Raw genomic sequence first — 27,559 nt, 5'->3', positions numbered from 1 at the left:
AAATTATCTTAACAAAATGACAAAACAATCTTACCTCAAAGTCTTACCTTAGTCTGGAGCTTTTGATCATATCACATGACCTTCCTCATCAGTTCATCAAGTTTGCCCAGTTATAATATAAATTATTGAATTAATTAATTTTAGTAGTTTATCAGAAGCCGACGGCTCACGGCTGCGGTTAGCAGAAGGCTAAACTATTAGCAACTGACTTTACTGACGGATAGTTAACTTTAGGCATCCAAAGATTTATACGTCCTCAATTTATCTTTACAGCGCTGCCGTTGGCCTCCAACTAGCCAGCGTTAACTAACGTGTTCAGAGAATTATTTTGCCTCCACTTAACGCTCCGCCAACAAAATACCTCATGTTATCATCAGAGAATGGCACCCTTTGACTTCCATATATTATCTTGAACACATTCTAGTTGTTTTTGTACGCTCGTGTTTTTGGTCAGTGTGAATTCAACACCAGGTGACAGAAAACAGACAGAAAGAAGATACCTGTAGACTCAGTAGAAGCTCCTTTGGTGGTTTATTTCAGCACTTCATTCATGACTGATGAGTCCAGATACAGTTCACCTCAGAAATGATCCCTCTCAACAGCGCCCTCTAGAGTTTAACACAAGTTAACCATCTTCAAAAATTACACGTGAAAATGAAACAAGAAAAAACAAACGAACACTGTCCTCACAAACATGTTTAAAAACAGGAATATTAGCGTGAGGTTTGGTCTGAATGCTGCTGAATAACCACAGAAGCTTCACTGAATCAGCCTGCAGCCATGTCTCATTCATTTAGCTATATATATTTATGTTTCTTTATAAAGCAGTAAAGGTGAATCTGTCTGAACGTCATCACACCGAACGTTTCTTAAAGAAGTATCACGAGAAAAGAAAACAAAGTACAGCAAAAAGTTGTCTCATGCTATAATGTGGACATCGAAATTATACGTAAACATAAAAGTGAAAGAAACAGACATGGAGTGAGAACTGTGTGGACTCAACCCTACATTAGCCGTAGCACAGCCGTGACAAACTGTTTATAGGGATTTCTGGAAGTTCGAAATCTGGATAAGATTAAAAAGTCAAACCGATTACAGATCCTCCGAACGGTCGCAGTGGGAATTTTTGTTTCTAAATTCTTGCATTTCCTCTGAAGCAGAAAAAAAAGCTGACCTCTGGATGTAGTTTGTCCTTCCTCCAGAGATTAGAGGGAAGGAAAAAGGTGCTGTATTGTGTGTGCTGTGGGCCCTATTAATATACGAGGGAATATGGACTATGTAAACCCGATATCAACTACATCACAGACAGCAACAGCAGCCTGAAGGCCCCGACAGTTTTAGTGGCACACATGGAAACTGGGGCCCTTTGGGGCTCTTGGCTACTCTGCCTGGATGGTAATCCAGCATCTCGTATCAGGAAGTAATGCAAAAGTAATTTAGAAAAACTAAATTCCCACTGTGACCTTTCGGTGTCTCGGAGTATGAAGCTGAGCTGACTGATTAACATCAGTGGAGGAAATAAGTTTGTTTTTGTTCACAAATAAGACAATAACTACGACAGCGTATAAGATTGTAGAGAAAAAAACAACACACAAATTTACGCTACAAAAAATGTTATATTGTCTGAGATTATAATGTCATACATTTATGAGAAAGTACTCAAATTTCCGAGAAAAAATTTAATATTATCTGAAATTATGAAATTGTAAATTTACGGGAAAAAAAAAAGATTTACGATACCATTTTTTTATATTGTCCAAGATTATAAAGTCTTGAATTAACGAGAAATACTCAAATTTACGAGAAAAAATGTAATATTGTCTGAGGTTATACAGTCGTACATTTCTGAGAAAAACACAAATTTCTGAAAAATTTGAATATTGTCCGAGATTATAAAGTCACAAATTTACGAGAAAAAAATAATAATCGGAATTGGGCCTATTTAGAAGAAAACAACATACCGATTTGAATCATTTCTCGTAAATTTATGAATTTAATTCTGAGTTTTTCCTCTGAATATTACCCCCTCTCCCCCAACTCTGTAAATCATTTCCCCCCCCCGTACAATAGCCCTAATACACCATCCAACAATAACAGATATGATGGGTGAATAATTATCATGTGAACAGAAAAATTCAAAAGATCATGTGCTAACAATTGTTTGTTTTTTTACCAAATCTTTGGTTAAAGTGTTGAACTCCGACTCCTGATCAGCTCAGCTAAACATAACGACAGCAGATATGATGTTGTGCAGTTTGTCCGTTAACACGTGTTTTAATCCGTCACAGCTGCGTGCCTGTTTAAACTTTACACTCTCGACTTCTATCAAACAAATATCACACATGCGTTTCCATCCAAACAACATCTGTGAATGGAGAGGCTTCCAGACGGAGATATTCAATGTAAAGATGGTTTGATGGTTTAAAGCAGACTGGACTCAGAAAGCCAAACATCTCCAGAGAAGATCTCCGTCTCAAAGACACAAAACAAGACATTAAACCTTTAACACAAAAAAAATAAACTGTTAACTAATGAAACCAAAAAACAAGCCGATAACAAAAAGAAATTCTTTAAACCACCCGTGTTTATCACGACAAAGACAGATCGACTACAGACGGATCACTTTGTACGAGCAAAACAAAAGTCTGGTCCATATTTAGTCTTTTATTTTACTGCATGTTGTATTTTGTCTGTAGATGTTTCATCAGTGTTAACAACCGCAGGATGTTAAAGTTCACTGGTGCTAAAAAGGCTTGTGGGAACATTTTCAAAGTAAAGAAAACAGATATGAGGAGATACTGATGTTAAGTTTGGCTCATACAAAGTGACTTCCATACTGCAGGTTCTCAATGATATTCACTGGGTGATTCCTGGACACTTTACACCTGATTTTAATCCACAATGTGCAATATTTAGATTCTAGTTGACAACACATGTCTTAAAAAACATTGGACCTCAGATTTTGGAATAAAACATGATTTTGTTTTGCTCTGCAGCGGCAGGAAACAGGGAATGATCAGATCTGATTTGATGTTTCTCAGTAAATCAACTCAAAATAAACAGAAAACAAAAAAACCTCGTAGTTGGAAAAAAAGTTTCACAGACAACCGACAATCTTTTTTTTTAAGCTCCGACAATCAGATATATTTTTTTAAACCACTTATAATAACCAAATCACAGCCCGCCGACGTCAGCTAACCCAAAAAAGGAAGCGACATCACATCGCTGGTGACGATGATGAAGAGAGAAGCTGGAAACCGTTTTCGTCCTCAGTCTGATTTCTTGTCGCTGGTTGCCTGCAGACAGAGAACAGGGCAGTTAAAACACGTGTGAGCGCCTCCTGCAGGCGGCGAGGTTCATTACATCCAGGGGGCTCTGTGATTGGTCAGTTTCAGTCTCCCGCAGGTCTCTGACTAGTTTTTTTTCATGGCGTGATCCTCAAAAAGATGTGGGAGGAAAAAGTGAGGAGCAGCCACCGATCTCTGACTGTCAGACTCACTCCAACATGTTCTTATTTTATTCTATTTAACCAGGAAGTCTCTTGAGATTGAAATCTCTTTTTCGAGGGAGACCTGATAGCACGCCATCACAGTGTAAATTATAAAATAAAGGCCAAAAGCAGACAAGGACAATTAAAAATAGTAGATGTTACAGACAGACAAGTATGGAGGACGGAACCTGCCAAAATAAAAAATAAATGCATAAATAAATAAGTCCTTAAATGAAGCAAAAATAATATTAAAAATAAATGTAGCCATTAATTAATTGATCAAATGAGACAAATTGACATTTCTTTCTAGTTTTTTTTGCTTCTTTATTTTTCCATCTTTGTATTGATTCCCTTATTTTTTTACTCTGTTTAATATTCACTTTTATTTATTTACATATTTATTTTTATTAATTTTTAAATGTATTTATTTATTTTTACATGTATTTATTCATTTATTTTGCATTTATTTATTTTTAAATATGTATTTATTTTTTATATATTTATTTATTTATTTATTATATATTTATTTATTTATGCATTTTATATTTCTTTTTAAATGTATGTATTTATGCATTTATTTATTCATTTCTGCACGATTTTCCCTTTGCATTTCACCCCTTATTTATTTCCTCAAACCTATTTATTTCTGTGTTCTTTTCTTTATGCATTTCTCCCCTCATTATGCAAATAGGTGGCTGCCACTCAACATTTATTTATCCATTCATTTATTTTTGCATTTATATTTTATTTATTTATTTTTGCATTTATTTTATATATTTTTTCAAATATAATTTCTACACGATTTTCCCTTTGAATTTCACCACTTATTTCCCCAAACTGATCTATTTCTGTGTTCTTTTTCTTTATACATTTATGGCTCATTATGTAAATGAGGGGGCTGTCACTCAACATATTTATTTATTTATTGAGTCATTTAATCATTTATTTATTTGGCTGGTTCTGTCCTCCATAAACAAAGGGAAAAAGATACATAATACAAAATCCAGTTGAGGAATAACAGTTACACAGTTTGCTATCAGAGCTTTGAGCTCTACCAGGGAGACAAAATCATGAAGCTGTAGTTTGTTCTGAAGGACTAGGGGCCTCATGTATAAACGGTGCGCACGTACTAAAATGTTGCGTACGCTGTGTTTCACGCTCACGCCGGGACGTATAAAAACCAACGTGACGTGAGAATGTGCGGACCGTGCCGCAAACTCTAGACCAGTCGTGAGAATGTGCGGGCCGTCCTCCAAACTCATCTGGCAGTGTCAAACTACAAACTACTGAAACTCGCTAAATGTGTAAAAATAATCTTTCCACTCAACTTACTGAGCTTTATTTATGATGTGGGATAAAAAAAAAACACATATTTCTTAACTAGTTTGCGCATAATGTTTAACATCACAAAGGCACAACAAAAACACATTTAAACTAATTTCCCAGAGATGACATGCCTTAACCACCGTGCCAAAAACAAAATCGCGTGCTGCACAATGTGGCAAACCACCGTGGTGAGCCTGTGTCCCCTGTGTCTGGCCGCACAGCACAGCTTATAGTATATATTTAGTGAGGATGCGGCCAGACCGGCGCCCCTCAGCAGTCGAGGCACGGGGCGCAGCTGACCGTGCGCCTTCGGAAGCCTTCAGTAGCCTTCGGGAGCGCACGGTCAGCTGCTGTGGAGACGTTGCGTTTGTTACTGGTTCCTGATGAAAGACCACCAAATAAAATATATTTTCTAGCTTCCACCTCAGTAACAAACATTTCAATTTCACACTCTGTGAAATTCTTCTTTTTCCAGCGTGATTTGCCGTTGTTATTGTTATTTGGACAATAAGTGACAGCATGGCGCGTGTTTATAGTCATTTGCATAGTTATTAATGGGAGGAGACAAGGCGGACCAAGTGGCACGTGCAGCTGCGCTCAATTTCACGTCAATTGGGATGTATAAAGGAAAGGTGCGCAGGAACAGGCGTACGCACGGTTTTATACATGTGAAAATTTCTGTGCGTACGTACTTTTCCAATTTTGTGAGTACGCCATCTTCCAGAGTGAAAGCTGCGCAGTCTTTTATACATGAGGCCCCTGGGCATTAAATCCTGGATACCTGGTGGAGCCGCCATCCAGTAGGGCCAAAATCAAAACATGTTGGCCCAATGAAAATAGTTGTTCTTTGACTGTCAGTGATCAAACCAAACAGCCAATCAAAGGTCGTGGTCAGTATTACAAGTGCCCGATCAAAGGGGCGGAGACTCCAAAATCTCAAAATTTGAATTGACGAGTGAGCGGGTGTTGTGCAGTTGCGAGCGCGTAGGGAGGGTCGAGCTCGCACTCGTTACAGCCCCGTGCTCAGACGGAGCAGAAATTATCTCATGATCCCCCTAAACAGCACCCTCTAGAGTTTAACACAAGTTTACCGTCTTCAAAAATAACACGTGAAAATGAGGTCAAGGAAAAACTTTCATGGCCATTTTCAAAAGGGGCCCTTGACCTCTGACCTCCAGATATGTGAATGTAAATGTGTTCTATGGGTACCCACGAGTCTCCCCTTTACAGACATGCCCACTTTATGATAATCACATGCAGTTTGAGGCAAGTCATAGTCAAGTCAGCACACTGACACACTGACAGCTGTTGTTGCCTGTTGGGCTGCAGTTTGCCATGTTATGATTTGAGTATGTTTTGTATGCTAAATGCAGTACCTGTGAGGGTTTCTGAATAATATCTGTCATTGTTTTGTGTTGTTAATTGATTTCCAATAATAATTATATACATACATTTGCACAAAGCAGCATATTTGCCCACTCCCATGTTGATAAAAGTATTAAATACTTGACAAATCTCCCTTTACGGTACATTTAACAGATAAAAAATGTGCGATTAATTTGAGAATAATCGTGATTCAACTTTTTAATCCACTGACAGCCCTCGTATGGGTATGTGAAAGCTAATCTGGAGACGTTTGTCATTTTAAACTGGAGAAAATGACGAATAAAGCAGAAAAGTACCTGAACTTTTAGCTCTCCGTTATAAAAACAGAGCAAAGGGAGATTTAGAAGAATCCAGATATGTTTGGAACCTGGAACCCGATCCAACATAAAACTGGTCCATAACATGTCACGTTACATAACTAGGTTCACTGTGTTCCCGCGTGCTATATGTGTCCTGTCAGGCAGATTTAAGGTGGACCAGCTGCTGCTCATTGATCACAGCACTCTATAAATACTGTATTAACCCAAATATAAGATGACATTTCTTTCTGGAAATTTCGTCTGAAATAGCGTCCCATATTTAAGGACATCAGATATTCGGTGTTATCCTCTTGCTACGCTAATTAGCATCTTCAAGCCCATTAATAGCGAGTGGCTTGGCCCTAGAAGGGTTTAATTAGCTCAGTTTAACTCACGGGAGTTTCTGAGGGCTCAGGTGACACGTTTTTCTGCCAAAGAGTAAAAATTCATTCCTGGCGAGTGAACGTGGAGAACGAATCAACAGCCGAGAATTACTGCTGGAAAATGAGACCAACAGCCACAAAAAAGTCCCTTTAACTTCTTCAGGAGTGAGTGATGAACACAGATTTATATTCTGTTTTAACCTCTTTTACCCGACGGACCCGGTACCGGTACCGGCTGAGCTGTGTGTTAAAACACTGCCTTTAAATACTTCATAAAATGCTGTGGTGGTTTCTAACAGACGAGGTCTTAACACTACTAAAACAATACTCCAAGTGGATTTTGTCCAAACAATTTTTTTTTTAGTTACAAAATCAACACACGAGAAATTGCATTTTTACTTTATAATATTTTTGACCTTTTTTATATTGAATGTACGTACTGGATTTTGGATTCTTTTTTGTTATCTTATTTACATTGTTATTGATCTTATTTGTTATTATCTCAGTTTTACTTGATCATATTTCATTATTATAATAAAACTACTCCATTTGGAGTCAAAATTATACAATTAGGTTGTTTTTTATTGATTTTATACTGTGCACAGTGGTAGAATGTGATGATGCACAGGATAAATGTCATGGCCAAAGGCTCCATTGTGTGCACATAGCCTCCTGTAGTGGATATCAGTAGTATTTTAGAGCCAGATTCCCTTTCAAGAGGTAGAAAACCCATTTGGCACACTTTGGGTATCCAAGTGGCCAAATGGAGAGTCCGCCTGGTCCTATCTTACTAAAACCTTTGTAGAATCTATGTGCTTTGTGTTATTTATATCTGCTTTGGCACAGTTGTAGTCAAGGAGTTGCTGAATGAATTCAGTGGCATCTCTGTGCATGGCATCATTGCTATAATGGTGTTATCTACTGTCTAATCTAGAAAACCTTTTAGGCCAGGATATAAATGTAAGTTTTCCCTTTTGTTCATCACGATTTACTCAGGCATAGTAACAGTCACAATGTTACTCACACTGGCGAGGAATTCTCTGAGGTTTTATCTATCCATAGAGACCAAGATCATGCATATACATTGCTTTACATTGAGGAAATCTTTTTTTATGCTGATGTGTAAATACTGTAAAATAAAAACTGTCATTTTTACACTTAAAATCCAGTTTTAATGTGTGTGTGTGTGTGTGTGTGTGTGTGTGTGTGTGTGTTACCAGCAGTTTGCTGTGTTCCTCCAGCAGTCTGTCGTACTCCACCGTCAGATTCTCGGACTGTTTCTTCATCGCACGAACGTCACTGTCCGACTTGTGCAGAGCTGCAAAACATAAACACAGTGGTGGAAATAATAATTTAGTTACTTTACTAATTAATAAATTATCACGTCAAACATATGAACAGTTTATAGGATCCACACGGTTATAGATGGAAACTACCAAACAGTTTATACTGTTGTTAAAATGAGCTCTACCTCGACTGACAAGACTTTACTTGTAACAGACTAGTGTTGCACGGTATACCGATACAAGAAAGGTATCGTGACACCCTGCAGTTAAAAACGGTACATTACCCCGTTTTATTAGTACCGATATTTTAAGAAGGACAGTGTTTCAATAGAAGTCGTGAGTTGCGCAGAATTTTGGCATCGGGAAAACACTATAACAGAGTATTCTTTCATTGTAGTATTGGTACTTGTACTTCTTCCACATCTGACATAAACAAACAGGTGAGACAACAGTTCACCTGAAACAACACATCATGCTCAATCTCAACCTTACTCGTTTCCTTCTATTTCACCTCCTCCTCATCTCTTTTGTCATCTTTTTACTTCCTCCTCTCTACCACCTCCTCCTTTACCTTTCTTGGTGTTGTCCAGCTCCGCCTTCAGGGTCTTCACCTCCTCTTTCAGATTCTTGTTCTCCTCCTGTGGTCCTGTTATTTTCTTCCCGACCTCCGGGATCTCGATGCCAGCATTACGGAGTTTCTGATGAGAGGGGGAGGAGAAACAGTGTGTTAATAAAATCTCCATCTTTATGAACTCATGTTTGTTCAAACACACAGAAAAATGTTATTTTATTTAAACTTTCAGTGTGTAAAATGATGCAGAAGACATGTGGATTATTTCTATTTGATCCAACAGTGCCGCCGTAAACAACACAGTTAATTCACTCACTGTATATTTGGTCATATTTTATTGGATACTTCCTGTATCCATGTCAAATTAAAAGCCCTCTGGTGTTGCAGTGAACAGAATCCCTTCATTCCCTAACGAGGTTTTAATTAGCCGCGTTTCCACCAAGAAGTTCCTGAACATTTTAGACCATGAACTACTTTTCAAGGAACTTTTCTAAAGACCTGTGAAGGTTAGGACAATCAATCCACTGACGTATGAAAAAGCAACATGACATGAGACGAGCGCTGCTGCCTCTCATTGTTTTGTGTTGTTAATTGATTTCCAATAATAAATATACACATACATTTGCATAAAGCAGCATATTTGCCCACTCCCATGTTGATAAGAGGATTAAATACTTGACAAATCTTTTAAAAAATGTGTGATTAATTTGCCATTAATCGTGATTAGATATTTTAAATCGACTGACAGCCTTAATGAGAACACATCTGTTGGTGTCATTATCACAATTTAATATTCACCATAAAAAGTAAAATACATAATAAAATGGCAAATAATAATAGCCACGGTTATAAGACCGATTGACCCAAACACACTAGATTTATCTGACTTTTTTATGAAAATGTAGCATTAAACCATTACAGCCATAAATTAGAGACTTGGATTGACACCAAAAAAAACCAAATGTAGTTAAAGTGACACTGACAGGTGTAAATACCAAACACTCCCCTTGCCTCTACAGCTGCACATTAATAAGTGACCGATACCGCGACACAAGGTAAAGAACATAAAAAAAAAAAAAAATCAGAAGTGAAAACTGTGGAAGTTCCAACATGAAGAGACTGAAAGTTTTATTGTCTCTTTAGTTTAAATGGAAACAAATAAGCAGAATAAACCTTCAGACTGATTTATAACGTGTTTGTTTAACTGTTCCAACGGTATATGGACCTGCCAGCCAATCAGAGATTAGGGTTTTCTGTCGCTGCAGTAGCAGCTGTCGCTCTGAGGTCAGCACTGAGAGGTGAGGAGCCGTTTGGTATGAACACCTGTTGGTCTCTTGATCACCAAACAGACACCAGCTTCAACAGACGTTTAAATTCACTCATGCTCATGAAGTGTTCTTCTGTTCGTCTGCAGCTTCTCTTCTTTATTTGATGCTGATTGTAAAATAAGAGAGAACTTTATGTATTAATCCTGAAGGGTAGTTTTGTTGTGCAGCAGTTGCAGCACAAAGCAGGAAAGAGTGCAAATAAAAGATATCAATAAAAGGTGCAAGTATGTAAATATCAAGCAGATATCCAAAATGCACACTAAACCAACATAACAGGAAGGATCGCAAGTTACTCGTATCTCAAGTTGAAGCTAAATTTTGGCGAGAAAAAACTGCCATGGCCCTTTCAAAGGGGTCCCTTGATCTCTGACCTCAATATGAGAATGAAAATGGGTTCTATGGGTACCCCATATCTCAAATATATCAAAATAAAAGCTTTAATGAGAGTGAACAGACTATGCTGAGCTGGTTCATCACGGTGTCGTCGTGGTGATTCAGTGTGACATAGTGAAACAGGAGCTGAGCTTCAGACCTTTAACTGAGGAGGAGGCTCGGCCCATAAAACCAGATTTTACTGCTCTGCAAACTGAATCCAGCAGCACGAGGTCTCGGCTTCAGAAAGGCCACGAGACCTCGAGGTCCCCCCCATTGAACCACCTCAACATGAGTCAATCAAGTCCTGTTAAAACTATTTAAATATAACTGAAAGCTATACAGAGGCAGCGTTTAGGACGCAGGAAACCTTTTAAGATACTTTACCCAACAGTTTACCACTAAAAACAAACTAACAAGATGTGGAGGTTCTCCACCGGGGTTGGAAATTAGCACCAGCCAAATGCAGGTAAAATATGCAAGTGGCTGCTAGATTTGCTTCACTCACCAGCCAAAAACAATTACAGTCTATTGAGTGGCTGGTAGATGTGGCTCATGAGGTTATTGACAGTCGACCCCAGCGGTCTGCAGGCGTCCTCCACTCAATACGACTCATCTATAAAACATCATCAGCTCATTGATCTGTTGCTGCTACAGACAGTCAGCTTCATGCAATGACCACAGCTTATTTTATATGTAGTAGGGACCTGCCAAAATCTAAAATTAATAAATAAATGACTCGATAAATAAATAAATAAGCCATTATATACACCAAAATAATATTAAAAATAATATAGTCATTAATTAATTGATAAAATGTGACATAAATAGATATGTCAGTTTTAATTTGCTTCTTTATTTATTTAACTTTGTATTAATTCCCCTATATATTTACATTCCTATTTGAATTTCCTTGTTATTTATTTCTTTTTATTAAGTTACTTATTTATTTATTTACCTTTGTATTCATTCCTGTAGTTATTTAAATTCCTATTTAAATTTCCCTCTTATTCATTTATTTTTATTAATCTTTAAATTTACTTTTTTATTTATGCACTTTATATTTATTTACATTTGTATTAATTCCCCTATTTATTTACATTCCTATTTAAATTTCTCTATTTATTTATTTTTATTAATCTTTAAATGTACTTATTTATTTTTGCATTAATTTATTTATTTACCTTTGTATTAATTCCCCTATTTATTTCAATTCCTATTTCAATTTCCATGTTATTTATTTATTCGGGAATTTATTTGTATTAAGCTTTAAAATTACGTTTTTATTTTTGCATTTAGTTTTTATTTGTTTACCTTTGTTTTAATTCCCTTATTTATTTACTTTTGTTTAATTTTCCCTTTTTTTTAATTTATTTTTAAATTTATTTTTTGCATTTATCTTTTATTTATTTTTGCTTTTGTGAGTTCCACGTCATAGAAATGTGACATTAATTATGAGAAAAAGGTCGGCCCTTCACAGTAACATGTAACACTGTCTGCACGCATGCAAGATGGATAGGGTCTGTGTGTTCCTGCAGGTATTCTGCAGCTGCACATAACTGACCTTCGAGGCTCCAGACGGATTCATATCTCACTCACACAAACACTCTGTGATGACAACATGTTGTTATAAAAGTGGCAGACTGATTTACTCTGGTCAGCTACTGCAGGAATTTCAGATCACGAGAATGAACACAAATTAAAACTCAAACAAACTTGAATTATTTATAAGAGCATGAAATTCTCTTTAGTAAGTAACCGCGTCATTCTGTCAGGGTTCATGCTCTACATAATCCTCATTACTTAGTGTGGTCAGCTGTTAGTATGTTCCTGATTAAAAGGACCATAAAAAGGGTCTGTGCATTCGGGCTGGGAAAATGAATCGGTTCACGTATCTATGTATTTTTCGATTTTTTATTGACAGAATCGATATATTTGCTTCATTTGAGTTTATGTGGAGGTAGAAGGAAGTTACCGCTTTTATTGTTGTAGTCTGAGTGACGTGACGTCATATCCGTTCTGTATCCGTCAACCAAAACAAACCAAACCGCAGCGAGCCGAAACGACAAAGCAGAAAACGACGGAGTGTCAGCGTGGATACGACCTGCACCCTCACATGTTAAATCCAAAGTGGTAAACACTACACATCCAGTAAAGTATAAAAACACTTTGGGTTTCACACATTGCAGGAAAAGCAGAGCTAGACATCACGGCTAAAGCTGCATGCTAACTCTGTCATGGACAGGAAACGTTATCGTATTGCGGTAACGTGACGGTCAAGCCAGCCGTCACTCTCATCTCCGTGGTCAAATGGGCCGACGCTACAACTGTAGAGCACCCATATACTGACATTTATGTTAAATGCATTCAAACGGCCCCGATGGAGCTGATCAGGGATGTATAAAGAGAACGGAGCTGATGGGAGAGCTAGAGACGGACTTGGAGAAGTTAGAGGAAGCAAACACGTGTGACTACGTCTGGTTTTCAAAATAAGGTGTTAACAAAGGGAACTATATATATATAAAATACATATATGGAAATAAGATTGATTGGTATATTCACCAGAAGTTAAAGCATTACACGTCCCTTATAAATTAAAAAGAAAATACCACTAATTTGTGAGGGAAATGTTTTGTTGTCTAAAAAAAAGTAAGTAATTCCTGACAATGCTCCTGATATATTTGACTTCAGGACATCTCTGACTACCTACATGCTGAAAATCAAACATTTTTACTGGATTAAAAATTAGATATTTTCCAAAGTAAAAGTTCCTAGAAGTGTATGATTTAACTTTTTCTCATGGTCTAGTGTTAAAAAAGTTAACAAATCACAATAAATGGAATTGCAATACATATCAAATCAACACCCAAGTATCGTGACAGTATCGAATCAGGAGATAGGTGAATTGTCCCAGCCCTACTGTGCATGTTTACATTAACTAACTACTATTCGTTTAAACCTTTCATTAACACCAGTTGTTTGCAGCTTGCTGCCATGTTTTAGCTTTTCATATTCTGAAAAAAATATTTTATTTTCTAAATGAAATGTTCAGATGATCCAGCCTTCTTAAGAGTCATTGCTTTCTCCGCCAATTCGCTGTCATTATGAATTTGCTCGTGAAAAAGTTTGAAATAACAACCCTGTAATAAATCTAACCGGGAGATCCTCCAGAGATCTTTAAGGTTGTTTAGAGGTCTAAACCTGCAAAACGTTGTTTCATTTCAACTTTAAAGTAAAAGATGTTATTAAGACTGTTTTATTCACAGATTCTCCTGTGACTCTCGAGTCAGTTGCCAGATGATGCAGTGTAACAACAGCACTGCAATAAATCTGACTTTCATCAAGGTTATAATGTTCAGCTTTCTGGAAACTGAGATGCGTTTCTTGTATTCTGCCCTTAAGTCTGCCCTTATTTGATATAAATATAAATATATAAATAGACAGGACCAACCTCACCACAAACTGCAGCCTCCAAGAAACAGCATAAAGAGTTGACTGAACAAAATCTGAACATTCATAAAGCAGCGTTTCGCCCAACATTATATTACAGTAAATAAGTTAAATAGATATTAAGAAATAAACGTGGCATTTAAGGTTGAAATAATGTCCCTTAATCAGGTGTAGTTTAGGGCAGTGTATGGGCAAGAATCTGACAATATGATACGTATCATAAAACTGTCATAGAATAAAGAATACACCAGAAATACACCATTTTAGAACAGGCGAAAATAATACATTTATACTGCATGCAAAAAAACTGCATGGTTTTTGCAGAAAACTGCATGCGATTATCATAAAGTGGGCATGTCTGTAAAGGGGAGACTCGTGGGTACCCAGAGAACCCATTTTCATTCACATATCTTGAGGTCAGAGGTCAAGGGACCCCTTTGAAAATAGCTGTGCCAGTTCTTCACGCCAAAATTTAGTGCAAGTTTGGAGCGTTATTTAACCTCCTCATGCATGACATGGCTGATATATATATTTATTTAATTTTTTCTTTTATTGCAGGTTAGGTTTATTATTATTATTATTATCACTATTTTACTTGTTTATATATTTAGGTTGATGCATCATTATTATGTGTATAATTAACTTTTTTTTACAAGTACATTTGCATGCATCTATACAGTATACAGCATCTAAACTGTATTTTTCCTTTTCCTTTCTTTTAAACTATTTTTTCATCCACAGAAGGAAATGGTTTATATATGTTTATGTTGTAAATTAAAACCTTTCAACAAAACAAAACTTTACCCCCCCCAAAAATAATAAATAACACAAGGTGACTTAAACGATGATAATATGTCTTAATGCTGCTGCAAAACGTCCTGAAATGTGCAATGTGGAAACATTAACCTGGATATCGTGTGTGTGTGTGTGTGTGTCACATGCAGATGAAGCAATTTCTCCTTTTAGCAGCAGAGAACATGATGATCTCTTCACCCCGAACAAACCCAGGTCAGATTACCACAGTGTATGTGAGTGTAAGGGTGTGTGTGCAAGAGGGTGCGTGTGTGTGTGTGTGTGTGTGTGTGTGTGTGTGGTTTGTCTACATTGTGAATGAGACAAAGATAGTGTGTGTTATGTGTTGCTCTATGAATATGTCCAGTGTTTATTTGGGTTGATCTCAGCAGCTGTGGATCAGTGCTGACCCCAACTGGTGAGTTCAAGAAACAGCAGCATTTCACACTGACAGTCGCACCTTTGAAAAGGCATTCGTTATGGACGGATGGATAGATGTACTTTATTGATCCCAAATTGGGAAATTCTTGTGTTACAGCAGCAGGTTAACCATATAATTAAACCTGCAATAACGTTTTTTTTGTCCGTCTGCTGTTCTAGCTGCTGAGCAGGTAGTGAACGGTGGCTTTTTTTCCGCTATGAGAGCGGTGAGAGTGAACCAGGACAGTAACGTTGTGGCCGGACAGATAAACAATGAGCTGAAATTCACTATAAAGCTCTGTAAAGATAATAAATAATAATGTGTGTTATGTGTGTGTGTGTGTGTGTCACCTCTTGCAGCTCCTCGTTTTCATCAATGTATTTCTTGGCGGCGTTGGCGGCGCCCTCCGCCTGCTTCTGGACGGCTTCGTTGGTGGCCATGAGCGTGGCCTGCTGGGAGAGCAGAGTGGCGAGACGACGAAGCAACCTGGAGACACAAACACAACGTCTGGTCACGGAGACTGAATCTTTCTGATTCAAAACAAATCGATTCATAAAATCCTTTTCCCGTGGATGTGTGACCTCAGTATGGAGGAAATAAATCTTGTATCTGTCTGTTGTCACCCAGAGCTACGATAGTTCATCACATCTGTACAGAGACCGGACCAAACTGTGTATAAATGTATGTGTATAAACCACAGACTGTCTGTGGTAGAAACAACAACATCGCTGCCGTATTTATGCCTAGATGACTTTATGTTGAGTGTTGATGGAGCAGCTGCACAGCCCGGCACTGATCGATCCAAACTCCATTCAGAAAACAAGCAATTTAAAAGTTGTTGGCTTGTCGTCTTGCAGACAGACCTGACAGAGTATGAATTTAGACTTTTTACAAATCTGCATCATTATGTTGTTATTTCAGCATCATTTTGAGCCGTTTATTGTAATTAAATCACAGCACCATCTGTTTCTTTTGGGTTCATACCGCAGTAGCGACGTGTGGCTTGCTAGATACAGTCAATGCAATGGCACTGTATGTGAATACAGCTCGCCACCGGGTGATGTTATGAACCCAGACATGACGGCGTTTGGTTTTCTGACATATCTGGGACTTCCACAACATGTACAAAGCAGCTACAGTGGTTATTTCTTCCATGGTTGATGGAGGAAAGTTGTTGGCATCTATGGAGACAAGCTCCTTCTCCTCTCTGAGGCGTCTAGCGCGAATGAACACAAATGATACCGGTGGTCCAACTCGCGCGAGTAAAGAGAGGCGAAAAAAGAACTCTCACATGAGTTCAATAAGAAACTTTCTCCAATCATTATTTTTACCGACACATTTAATTCAAATCAAAAATGGCTTTTCAAAAACATTTTCGTGTCACTTCTCGGCTGATTAATTCAATAAAATTAATAAATCGGTCAACGTATTGATCCATCTAGACTGTTCAAGAGTTTGAGCCACCAACCAGCAACTGGAGGACCTGCTGCACCAGACTGATAAATATTATTATTATTATTATTATTATTATATACCAACAACACAACACCACCTGAGCTCCGAAACAACCTGCTGCATCAGCTGTTACACGTACACGTGTGTATGTGTGCGTGTGTGGCCTAAACTATATCAGGTCATCTGTCGTTCAGCCCTCAACACATCAGACACCACCCAATATAGCCATTCACCACTACACAGACACACACACACACACATATATAGCCATAGAGTAACAACACACACACACACACACACACGGTGAGTTACCCCTGACATTTCCCAACTGAGATATGTGTGTGTGTTGTACGTGCCGTTCGGGCGTTGACAGGCTGTGATGTCATGGTGACTCACAGCAGGGGGGGTTGCTGGATCTGATTTAAGGAGCAGTCCGCTGTTTCACTTTAAAGTTTTCCTGTTGAATAATAATTTGTGTCCGATATGGCGTGGACGACAGCATGCGGCCGTGACAGTACAGACTGAAGATTCAACACTAAGATGAGATCTAAAAGCTTCTTCACACTCTGAAGACGCTGCAATATTATAGGATAACGTCAGGTATTTTTCTATACATCAGACCGGCACATACGGGTACTTTAGTCTACCCTTTAGGGGATAGAAAACTGAAGATATCATAGACTTCAATGCAATCTGACGTATGTTTGGATTGTAATTTTGACAAGTTCGTATACATTAATCTCTTGTTATACAAATGTTTGTTTTATACAAATGTCTTATAATTATTTTTTGACCTTGCCTGAACCTGAGCGTTGGCGATCCTTTAATAAGTGAAGGTTGATCGCCACCTCCAGTCTTCCCCTGTCCAACACAGTGGCTGGATATTGCTCATACAGACATCTCTACATATTTGATTGAATCCCGTCAGGCTAAATGTTGTCAGTAAATAACCAACGTGTTAACAGCCAACTGTTTGATCTATAGGCTGAGATTTAGTTAGAGACGACAGATCTGATGCTGCTGTAACGTTAATGTATGACTGTATTACTGCAGCAGCCTCACACTCACGCTAACGTTAGCTAGCCATGCTAGTCACTGTCACCAGCATCATTTAGTCATTTAGCACACTGACAGTGAATATTCACGTATCGTATGTGCCTCAAATATCAGTGTGAAAGCCTCGGTTAACCCGCCCGCAACCTCTGCGATGACGCCATGCTGGTCTGGTCTATAGCATGGAGCCATAAAGCCATGCTGGTCTGGTCTGTAGCATGGAGCCATAAAGCCATGCTGGTCTGGTCTATAGCTTGGAGCCATAAAGCCATGCTGGTCTGGTCTGTAGCGTGGAGCCATAAAGCCATGCTGGTCTGGTCTGTAGCGTGGAGCTATAAAGCTCCTCTGTTAGATCTTTTTTAGGACACGGCAGGGGAACAAATCAGAGATCAGCGTTTTTGGATTTATTGTTGGTGCAACCAGCTACACAGCAACTCTTCAGTATAGCGTTATTACTGTTAGCGGTTTGTTTAAAGTAGAAGTTTGGAGACATGTTTCAACTTCTGCTGTTTACTCTGTTACCGTCTATGAGGGACACGGTACTGGTGCCCCCTAAAAGGGGGCGTGGTCACAAGAGCCTACTCTGGAGGACGTATTACCGGTCTGATGTAGTTTTCTTGCAGTCATCAAATCCCAAATTCAGACCCAGATCCAACACCATGTTAGTCCGTCTCTCAAAACTGTCTGACTTCCTGTCTGCGTCTCTCAGCTCCAAGCCCAGTGGTTCCTACTGAAGAGGTACATCTTTAAAAACACTAACATAGTTTCATCAGTAATTTCCTCAAACAGCTGCTCACTGTAGTTTTTATAACAGGAGGAAATAGTGACTTTGTTGGGGGCTATTTTCAGCAGTGGATTAATCCACATGTGGTGCTCTAGTGAGTGTTAGTGGCAGCAGGACGGTGTATGTGGGATTGAGTCAGAATAAACGGTAAAGTGTCGTCGCAGCTCGCCAGGAAGAGAGTGGACGCAGCTCTAGAGACTAGTTAGTTTGTCCTTCTCCGGAGCAGTGGGGAGTGAGGCGGAGGGACCTAACTAACTAGCTAATTTCACCATGCTTTAATGCTGCGCTGATTACAGAAAATGAGCCGAACAAAGTTGTCACTGTGCTTTCCTCTGTGACAAGTGTGTGTCCCTCTTGGAAAAGATATGTTAATCTCAATGAGATGGTCTGATTAAAAAAAGATTAAATAAATAAATGAACATTAAGTTGTAATTGTACTCATTTCCTCCTGTGCTCTCTGCTTCGTAACGTTACATCTCCACTGTTCGTTTTTAGTCGTTACTGCAAAACCTCACCTCAGTGACGTGCCGTAAGTCGGTTTAGTTTATAGTTCACTACAGAGGTTGCTATGGCAATTGTACACATAAAAATGGCCGCCGCTCTGACCGTCCTGCTACGTTGTTTGAATGGGAACGTTTGTTCTACTCCTATTCCAGTTCTATGGGTTTTCCTCTCACTTCCCAATAAGGCAGTCAGCTTCCTCCCAGGCCTGAAATAATCTGATCAGCTGCCGCCACTTCAGCCTTTCCACAAACTTGTGCTCCGTATATATTTTCTCCTGAGTCACAGTCCAAGATCACAGCAGGCTGTCTGCGAAGGGCTCGGTCTAAACACTGGAGAACTTCCTCCTGGGTTCTGTGTTACAGCAGCAGCTGCTGCAGAATCACATGCTGCGGTGATTCACAGCGAGCAGCTGCTGCAGGCTGAATGCCGCAGCCACCGCTGCCCCCTGCAGGCAGCACACAGCCAGCATGAACCCTCACTGACCCGACCACAGGAGGGTTCGGTTCATTACATTCACACAGACCAGTCATAGGAGAACCAGGGTTTGTCAGATGACTCAACTTGCTCATGAGGTGGAGGCCTGAAGGTTAGAGAAGCGAGCTCGTGACTGAAAGAACACCCCTTCAAGATGACTCTTGGGTAGCTCATGCTCAATTTTTCCTTGCCAAAATTTTACGCAAGTTTGGAGCGTTATTTAGCCTCCTTGGGGACTAATATATTCTTTAGGTTTTCTAGTTTCATGTGATACCAGAAGGGTCTGAAAATAGTACCCGCCATCCGCCAAATGCGGGTAAAGCGGGTAAAATTGGCAGGCAATCCGCCACTTTAGCAATCAGGGAAAACGCTAGTGATGGAATAGAGAACCGGTCAGATTCCTTGGTATCTCACGCCTCCGTGACTATTGATTCCTCTGTATTGATGCTTCCCCGCAGTTACGCATGCACAATGTACGCTGTATCATGTTTCAGTTTGTTTTGTACCGGAGACACGGCGGAGAGAAACAAAAGTGCTCAACAGCATGGCGTTACTAAACCTGAGGGATGCACCTTATTTTAAATAATCATAATCATTTGAATTGTGTGTTTTTATGCAAACGACCACCATAGATGACAATAACACAGTACAGTTCAGTACAGTACCCTCCCTGCCCCGAAAAAAGGGGCTCCCCGGAAGCCACGGTGTAATTCCAACACTGTAATTTACCACGTATATAATGTTTTTTTGTGTAAAATATATCGAACATTGAATGACATCAGATCTAAAATGTTATTCTTTCATTTAGCGCAGAGATGTCAAAAGTGGCAGATAAAAAAAATACTTGTCCATCACAGTGGAAGGAAGTGAAAAAAGTTAATTTCAGACCCTGGATACCAGTATCTTCACTCTAGCTTTTAAACTGAGCCCGTTTCAACCTAAAAATTACAAGTTGCGTTAATGCTTTAAAGAAATTAGTGGCGTTAAAACAAATTGTTGTTAACGCGTTATTATTGCATAAGCTTAGACAGCCCTAAAAATTACTGTTTTTGTGAATGGAGTCTGGTGGCTTTGAAGAGAGCATAGATAACGGAATTTGCGTTAACGTGTTAACTTTGACAGCCCTAGTTTTTTTGAATGGGTTATTAGTTAGAAAATATTAATCTAAACCCAATGGAACAATCCCATCGGCTTTTAGTGGAGAGAACCAAAGCGATGCTAACTTCCTGTTGGACTACAAAAATACTTCAACCCTGGAGCACTCTATTGCAAGCTACTCTAAACTTGTTACTGGGTCAACACAGTTTGCTGCACCAAAAAAAAAGGTGTGACCAAATCATGTGCTACCAGTGGAAACGTGAGTCTGGAGTTCTGCTACTACCAGAAGTTCTAATAATGAGTAATAGTAATGGACCTGCAGCCCAACAACAAGCTGCCCTCCAATCACAACACGCCGTGTCACACAACTCCAAACCAATCAGATTGTATTCATGTTCGACCCCATCTGAGGGGGTCAGCCAATCAGGGACAGAAACAGCTTCACACCTCTGAGCACCGTCCAATCAGGATCAGACTGGAGGATTGGAAACGCACACATATAACACACACACAGCTGCTCATTCTTTCCATCCTACTGTAAAGTTCCCCTGCTTTTAGATCAGTCTGCCTGTCGCTGTGTGTGTGTTAGAGTGTGTTGTGTGTGTGTTAGAGTGTGTTATGTGTGTGTGTGTGTGTGTTGTAGTGTGTGTATGTGTCTCTCACAGGCAGAGCAGCAGGGCGAAGCCGGCGATGTACTCGTTCCTCTGAGCTCTGAACAGTTTCATGTGGATGTGTTCGACGGCCGTCGGGTTGTTGGTCAGATCCACCTTCTCTGTCACGCTGTACTTCCTCACCTCACGGAACGCATCTGCACAATAAAACACACGAAGAAGAACAGCATCAGTCTGTATGGCTGTATTCAAAACCGACTACTACATACTACTGAGGAACTCAGTATGCAGTACATAATGCATACTGCATTCCTCAGTAGTAGGAAACCGTTAAAGTGAGTTATTTAGCAGTATGCTAGACCAGGCTTTAAGCTTTAGAAAAATACAACTTTTGATTTTTTTTGTGTTTGTGACCAATGTTTGTTTACTTTATAAAGATACTGCAGGTTTAGCTCCACCACCCCTTAAACTATTTATTCTAAAAGCTACACCCGCGGGCGATTGTGGAGCTTTTCAACTCCAAAAAGTTAGATAACCACAGGTTCCTGTTAATTTATAATGGACATTTGTGTTGTGATATTTAAACAAACCATCCGTCAACAAAGATATAAAAGCCTCTCGTCCACGAGGCCGGTCTCTAGAGAGCTCCAACCAGCTCATAGCGGTCTGAGAGCGTGACTGGCCGGCTGGAGAGGTAGCAACCCCGGCAGGCGCTAGGTAGGTGTCACGGCAGTTTGCGGAGCTTCTAAACTCCGACAACGTTGGAAAAAATGTTCGATTCATTATCTAATATAGTAAAACTGTCAATATTCTAAATCTACACAGTTAATTTCTCGCCTTAGAAATTTTCAAAAGGGAATTTAGTGATGGAACAGCTACAAAAAAAATTTAAAAACATTGGCTGCTGCTGTTGACACAGTAACCTGTACCTTTCCAGCGCATTGCATTGTGGGATACAGTAGGCGAGGTAGACTGGTCCGATGCATACTGGAGATTTTTTCCAAATCAATACAACATCCGGGTATTTTTGGCATACTGTAATTTTTTTTTGTTTGCATACTACCTGCTACATTTTGGCCAAATCAGTACATGCTGCTAGTATTTGCACACTTATTCATGTCACACAGCCAAAGAAGTTTCCAGCTGCATGATCAACAAGTTTAACTTCACAGTCTGGGATTAGTTTATTTTTAGAAATTACATAATAATAATAATAATAATAATATTATTAAGGTTTATACAACTACAATAAGAAAACTTGATTCTTAGATAAAGAAAACTACTGACACACGTACCGATGAGCAGGAAGATGAGGATGGCGATAGCCACCATGAATGACGTGTTTCCATAGAGGGCGATGGTCTGGATGATCCGAGACTTGAAGATCTTACTCCACCTGGACGATAGAACATACAATCACTTTATAATACAATAGAAAATAGATATACATAGTAAAATACAGTAGATACACACAGTACAAGATGGATTACAACAGATGAGGCCTGCTGTTAACCTGGAGCTCTGGCTCCACCTGGTGGTCCAGCAGAGAGACACACTAGAAAACATCTGAGAAAAACTTCAAACCAGCAAACTTCAATATAAATCTGATTCTACGGCGAAAGACCAGCAACGGGTGATTGTTCAGGAAATCATTTTGGCTTTGTTAATACATAAGGCATACATTTTGGCAAGGTGTGAGTTGTTTTTTTTTCTATTATTTTGTTAGCATAACCTCAGCTCCTTTAGTAATAATACACTCAGACCCTGAAGGACTAAAATATCCCTAATTAAAAACCATTAAAAAATGTTTGATCCAACGGCCATCATGCATTCTATTATTTATTTAACTCCGTGAAAGTGGAAAATAATATTAATAAATATTGGTTTTTTTTAGCAATCCCTGAGTTTCTGATCAGTTCACTGACTCCAGTGGGACATTTTAGTGATAAAAACAGGCTGACATCAGCTCTGGCATCAGTGGAGTCTCTGTTCTGTGTGCTGAGTTAATCAGAGCCGGTCGGTTTTCTATCAGGAGGTTTTAATCTGCTCACATTCCCACAGAGCTGCTCTGTTTAAATCAATGAGATTCTTCAGCTGAACTGTTGGACTCTCAGCTAACACCTCCTCTCATGGACCCCAACACCACATTTATTCAGGGTTCAGACTACATGATACCAGATACCAAACAATGCTTGTAATATCATCTTACGATCTGCGTACTGCTTTTTGCTTCGTAGTACAGGCCTCAGGTGAGCATTGGACAGGTGAGTACTGACCTCTTAGCTGAGATGAAGGGGATGCAGAGCAGCAGAATAAAGAAGACCTCGGCGTACAGGAAGGTGGCCACCGCCGTCCACTGCAGACTCATCCTGACTCCTGGAGAGCAAACACAAAAACACACCTGAGACCAGGTGACAGGAACAACAGAGCCTGGATTACAGAGAAAATGATTACTATTATTAGTCTTCAGCGCTGTGTGGGTCACCCTTTTAAGAAGACATGAAGTTAAAACCTTTAAAACAGTTAAAGAATGTTAAAACACTGAGACTAGCTTTTATCTGGAGCTGCAACCAAAAATTATTTTTACCTTTTCATGTAATCTTTTACATCTTTTTATCCACCTTATTCTCAGGGCTGTTACTGTAAATGATTATGGGCGTAACTTCCGGTGAGGTTGCAGAAGTAGCAGTGAGCTAGTTAGTCCCATAGGCTAACCATAGTGGCTAACCAACAACGGCGATTCTTTTGAAAAGTAATTTGTGTAGTGTTACCATGGAAAACGCCGGTTCCGGTTCAATGACATGACGCACCGGAAGTTGTGCCCATAATTCACGCAAGGCATCATGGGGGCTAGGAATAAGGTGGATAGAAAGTCAGAAATAATTAACACATTCCCATTTGGTCGGGGTGTAATGATTTGGTCTAAACCGAAGTTTAGAGACAGTAGGAGATTCTTTATTTATTCCTCCTTATGTTTTTTTAATTATAAATAATTAATAGAAACGCCATCCTGAATACTATTTTTGGTTTGAAAAGGTGAATGTTAGAGACACAAAAAAGTTGACAGCGTCACAGAATATATATATAAACTGCTTCAGCCTTCAGAAACTTGTCTGTGCGGTTTGAAAACAAACACTGAGCAGTAAACAGCAGAGCAGACATTCACTCAGGATATCACTCAGGAGCCGAGAGGACGATTAGAGGCTGATGTGTTCAGGTTTCTGGGAACAGCAGGAAACTGGTCTGAGGATAAAACCAATAAAAACACACAGCAGCTGAATTCCTCTCAGACTGGAAATTCAATCTGCATGAGGCTGGTTCTGTTTTCTATAAAAAGACACTCAGTTACCAGTTTATTAGGAACACACACACCTGCAGAATCCAGCACAACACCATTGCAATAATTACCGTCTCTGTGAAAATCTGAATTAGGGCTGCTGCTATTAATTATTGATCATTTAATCTGCTAAATATTTCCTCGATTAACCAGTCTTAAAACTTCCCCGAAATTTCCCAGAATGCTATTTGATGTTTTTGGTCCAAAACCCAGAAATATTCAGATTATTAGCAGAGAAAAAGAAAAGACATCACATTTCAGAAGCTGGAACCAGAGAATATTTGTCAATTTGGCTGGGGAAATTACATAAAAGATCGACTATTATCAAACTTGTTGTTGATCTTTTTACAAACTAAAAATTAATTTGTTTTAATATTTTTTTAAACTTTTTACATTTTAATTTTAATTGCTCATTATGCATATACATTTATAACATTCCTGTTTACATTATAACTTATTTGTTTTGCAAACCACAAATATCTATATACGTTCTATTTTATCTGTATAATTTAACTTCTGCACTATTTCATGTCTCAGATTGTAATTGTTTTTAGTTGTGTGATTTTCTTTTTATACATATTCAATGGGAATTGTTGGAGGAAGCCTGAGATCTAACATTTTCATTGCTAACAACAACTTCTAATTGTTGTGCATATATAACTTTAATTTAACTAAGTCAACTTTAACCCTGATCAGCTGACCAGAGAGGGGGCGTGGCAGCTCAGAGCAGCTGTGTCATGCACATTGCAACATGCTGCTGATGTTACTGTGAAGAACCACACTGAATATCTCTTTGTTTTTACACTAAAACACTAATTAAAACACAACTAGTCTGCTGACTGATTGTTCAGGACAACAACAGACCTTAACTAACTCTTTTCTCAAAGTTTTCTATCAATTTCAATTCAATTTGTGTTATTGGCATGACTGTCAGGTGAACAATATTGCCAAAGCGTCAATTCAATAATAAATAAAAATTAAAAAAAGAACAAAATAAAAACAAAAACATATATATATATATATTAATTAAACATCCACAACACACCTGGCAGGCTTATTGCTGAAAGCTACATTCAAGATATTCTCTGGTAACAAACTCGTATAGTTAATAAACTAAATGTTGTCGCAGAAACACAATGGGTGAAATAAACTTTACTCCACTCGAATAATGTTTTAGTATAATTGCTGTAAAATAACTTATTTAATGATATGAGTCGGTACAGATCCAGAAGGATCCTGTTCACGTCTATTTACTGGAATTACATTAAGAACTCCAGTTGTGTTGTCAGGATGTGAGCTAGCTTAGCATGCTAGCTCGACTTCCCTGTGTATTTTCTGAAGTCAGTCAGCCTGCAGGCCCCGTCTACTTACTCTACTCTACTCTACTCACTCTACTCACTCTACTCTACTTACTCTACTCTACTCACCGGCTTGTTTTAGGTCAGATATTAATGTTTTAACATTAAACTATATGTCTCCATATGTCGGAGTTCCTCAGGTAGATGTGGTGTTAGGTATCTGTCTCTGCTAACAACATGACACTTCACCCAGTTAACTAAGTTACAGTTAGCAGGTTAAACTAGTTACCAGATGTTACCAGATGTTATCAGCCTCATGTTAGTGATCCGTGATAAACTACAACACTATCTAGTCATTACTCAGCAGGTGAGACTCACCTGAGAAAGACACAAACTGAGAGAAACGAGCCCAGGCTGCTTGTTGTTGAGCTTCAGACTCTCTCTGCTCAGTCAGTTAGCTCGTTAGCTCGTCAGCTAGCCCGGAAGTAGCCTCAACTTCCTGTTGTAAACGCTTCCGGCTTCCGGTGTTTAAACGCCAGCTCATCATGATACTGGCACGTGATTGGATAGAACCGAGGAGAGGGGCGGGGCTAATGTGAATAATAAGGAATTAATAAACAAATAAATACACATTTTATAATAAGACATAAGGGAAATACACATTCAAGTATTTAGATTAGTAATAAATATATTTAAAATTATTATTTAAATTATTATTTTTCCCTCATGATGCAACAGTTAATCTAATCAGACTCAGGTTTATTTTGCCAACTATATATATATAACTTTATATATATATATATATATATATATATATATATATATATATATATATATATATATAAAACTATATATATAACTTTATATATATAACTATATAAATAAAGTTATATATATAGTTATATATATATAAAGTTATATATATATATAACTATTTAAATATATATATATATAGTTATATATATATAGTTATATACATATAGTTGGCAAAATAAACCTGATTCTGATTAGATTAACTGTTGCATCATGAGGGAAATTTTGAATATAATTATTACTAATCTGAATATTTGTATGTGTATATAGTTATATATATATATATATATACAGTTATATAGTTATATATATAATTATATATATATAACTATAAATATATATATTTAAATAGTTATATGGTATAGGTTTATATATACATGGAATTTGACTCCGGTTTTATGCAGCTCTGTCAATGTACTTATACTGAATAGAAATAACAGCTAGGAACCTCAATGACGAACAATAAATTAAGAATACAATCAAATAAAATGTCTATTTACAAGTCAAGTGTTCTGGAAGTTGTAAACAATAGAAATAGTGCAAATAAATAAATACTTGATGATATACATGGACTGAATGATTATGTACAGTATGTATGTACATGTGGAGATCTTTACACAGTTCCCTCTCCTGACCAGCAGAGGGAGACATTGTCTTTAGAAAACGATCTCTGTGCTTCAAATAAACTGTGAGTGGAGGCAGAGAGGAGGAAGAAAAGAAAGACATCTCACTCTGACTGTTTTCCACGAACCAAAACAACAGTCCTCTCTCTCTCTCTCTTTCTCTCTCTCTCTGCGGCCACTGCTCTCTGGTTAAGGGTCAGATTGGTTCTGTTTCCATGGTAAATTATTAAGTATGTACGGGCAGATAAGAAGATAGATAGTGATTTATTGATCCCTGAGGGGGGATTGGCTGTTTTATCATAGCAGCAGCAGTGTGTGTGTGTGTGTGTGTCTGTCTGTGTGTGTGTGTACAGAGCATCATGTCCTTTCTTTTAAGTTGGTGATCTGTAAACTTGGATCAAATCA

At 38.4% G+C, this 27,559-nt stretch overlaps 1 protein-coding gene across 3 annotated transcripts; it reads right to left on the bottom strand.

Moving 5' to 3' along the window:
- Positions 1 to 512: 512 nt before the first annotated feature.
- bcap31 (B cell receptor associated protein 31) lies at positions 513 to 26,255 on the bottom strand. Of its 3 annotated transcripts, XR_012595028.1 has the most exons (9): positions 26,097 to 26,255; positions 23,360 to 23,459; positions 22,379 to 22,479; positions 21,136 to 21,280; positions 15,455 to 15,590; positions 8,742 to 8,868; positions 8,102 to 8,202; positions 2,861 to 3,296; positions 513 to 2,798 (listed from the first exon to the last, which is right to left on the bottom strand). XR_012595028.1 is itself a non-coding variant. In XM_074644955.1 (8 exons), exons 2-8 carry the CDS (start codon positions 23,449 to 23,451, stop codon positions 3,270 to 3,272), a joined length of 729 nt encoding a protein of 242 aa, XP_074501056.1. In that variant the 5' UTR covers positions 23,452 to 23,459; positions 26,097 to 26,255; the 3' UTR covers positions 513 to 3,269. The 3 variants fall into 3 exon arrangements, 2 of the variants coding, with proteins under 2 accessions (XP_074501056.1, XP_074501057.1); XM_074644955.1 differs by having other exon boundaries at positions 513 to 3,296; XM_074644956.1 differs by having other exon boundaries at positions 513 to 3,296; positions 23,360 to 23,484; positions 26,097 to 26,199.
- Between the last annotated feature and the right edge of the window lie 1,304 nt (positions 26,256 to 27,559).

Source organism: Sebastes fasciatus, chromosome 8 (genome assembly GCF_043250625.1).
Source record: "Sebastes fasciatus isolate fSebFas1 chromosome 8, fSebFas1.pri, whole genome shotgun sequence".
Classification (NCBI taxonomy): domain Eukaryota; kingdom Metazoa; phylum Chordata; class Actinopteri; order Perciformes; family Sebastidae; genus Sebastes; species Sebastes fasciatus.
This window is presented reverse-complemented; position numbering and strand designations above follow the sequence as displayed.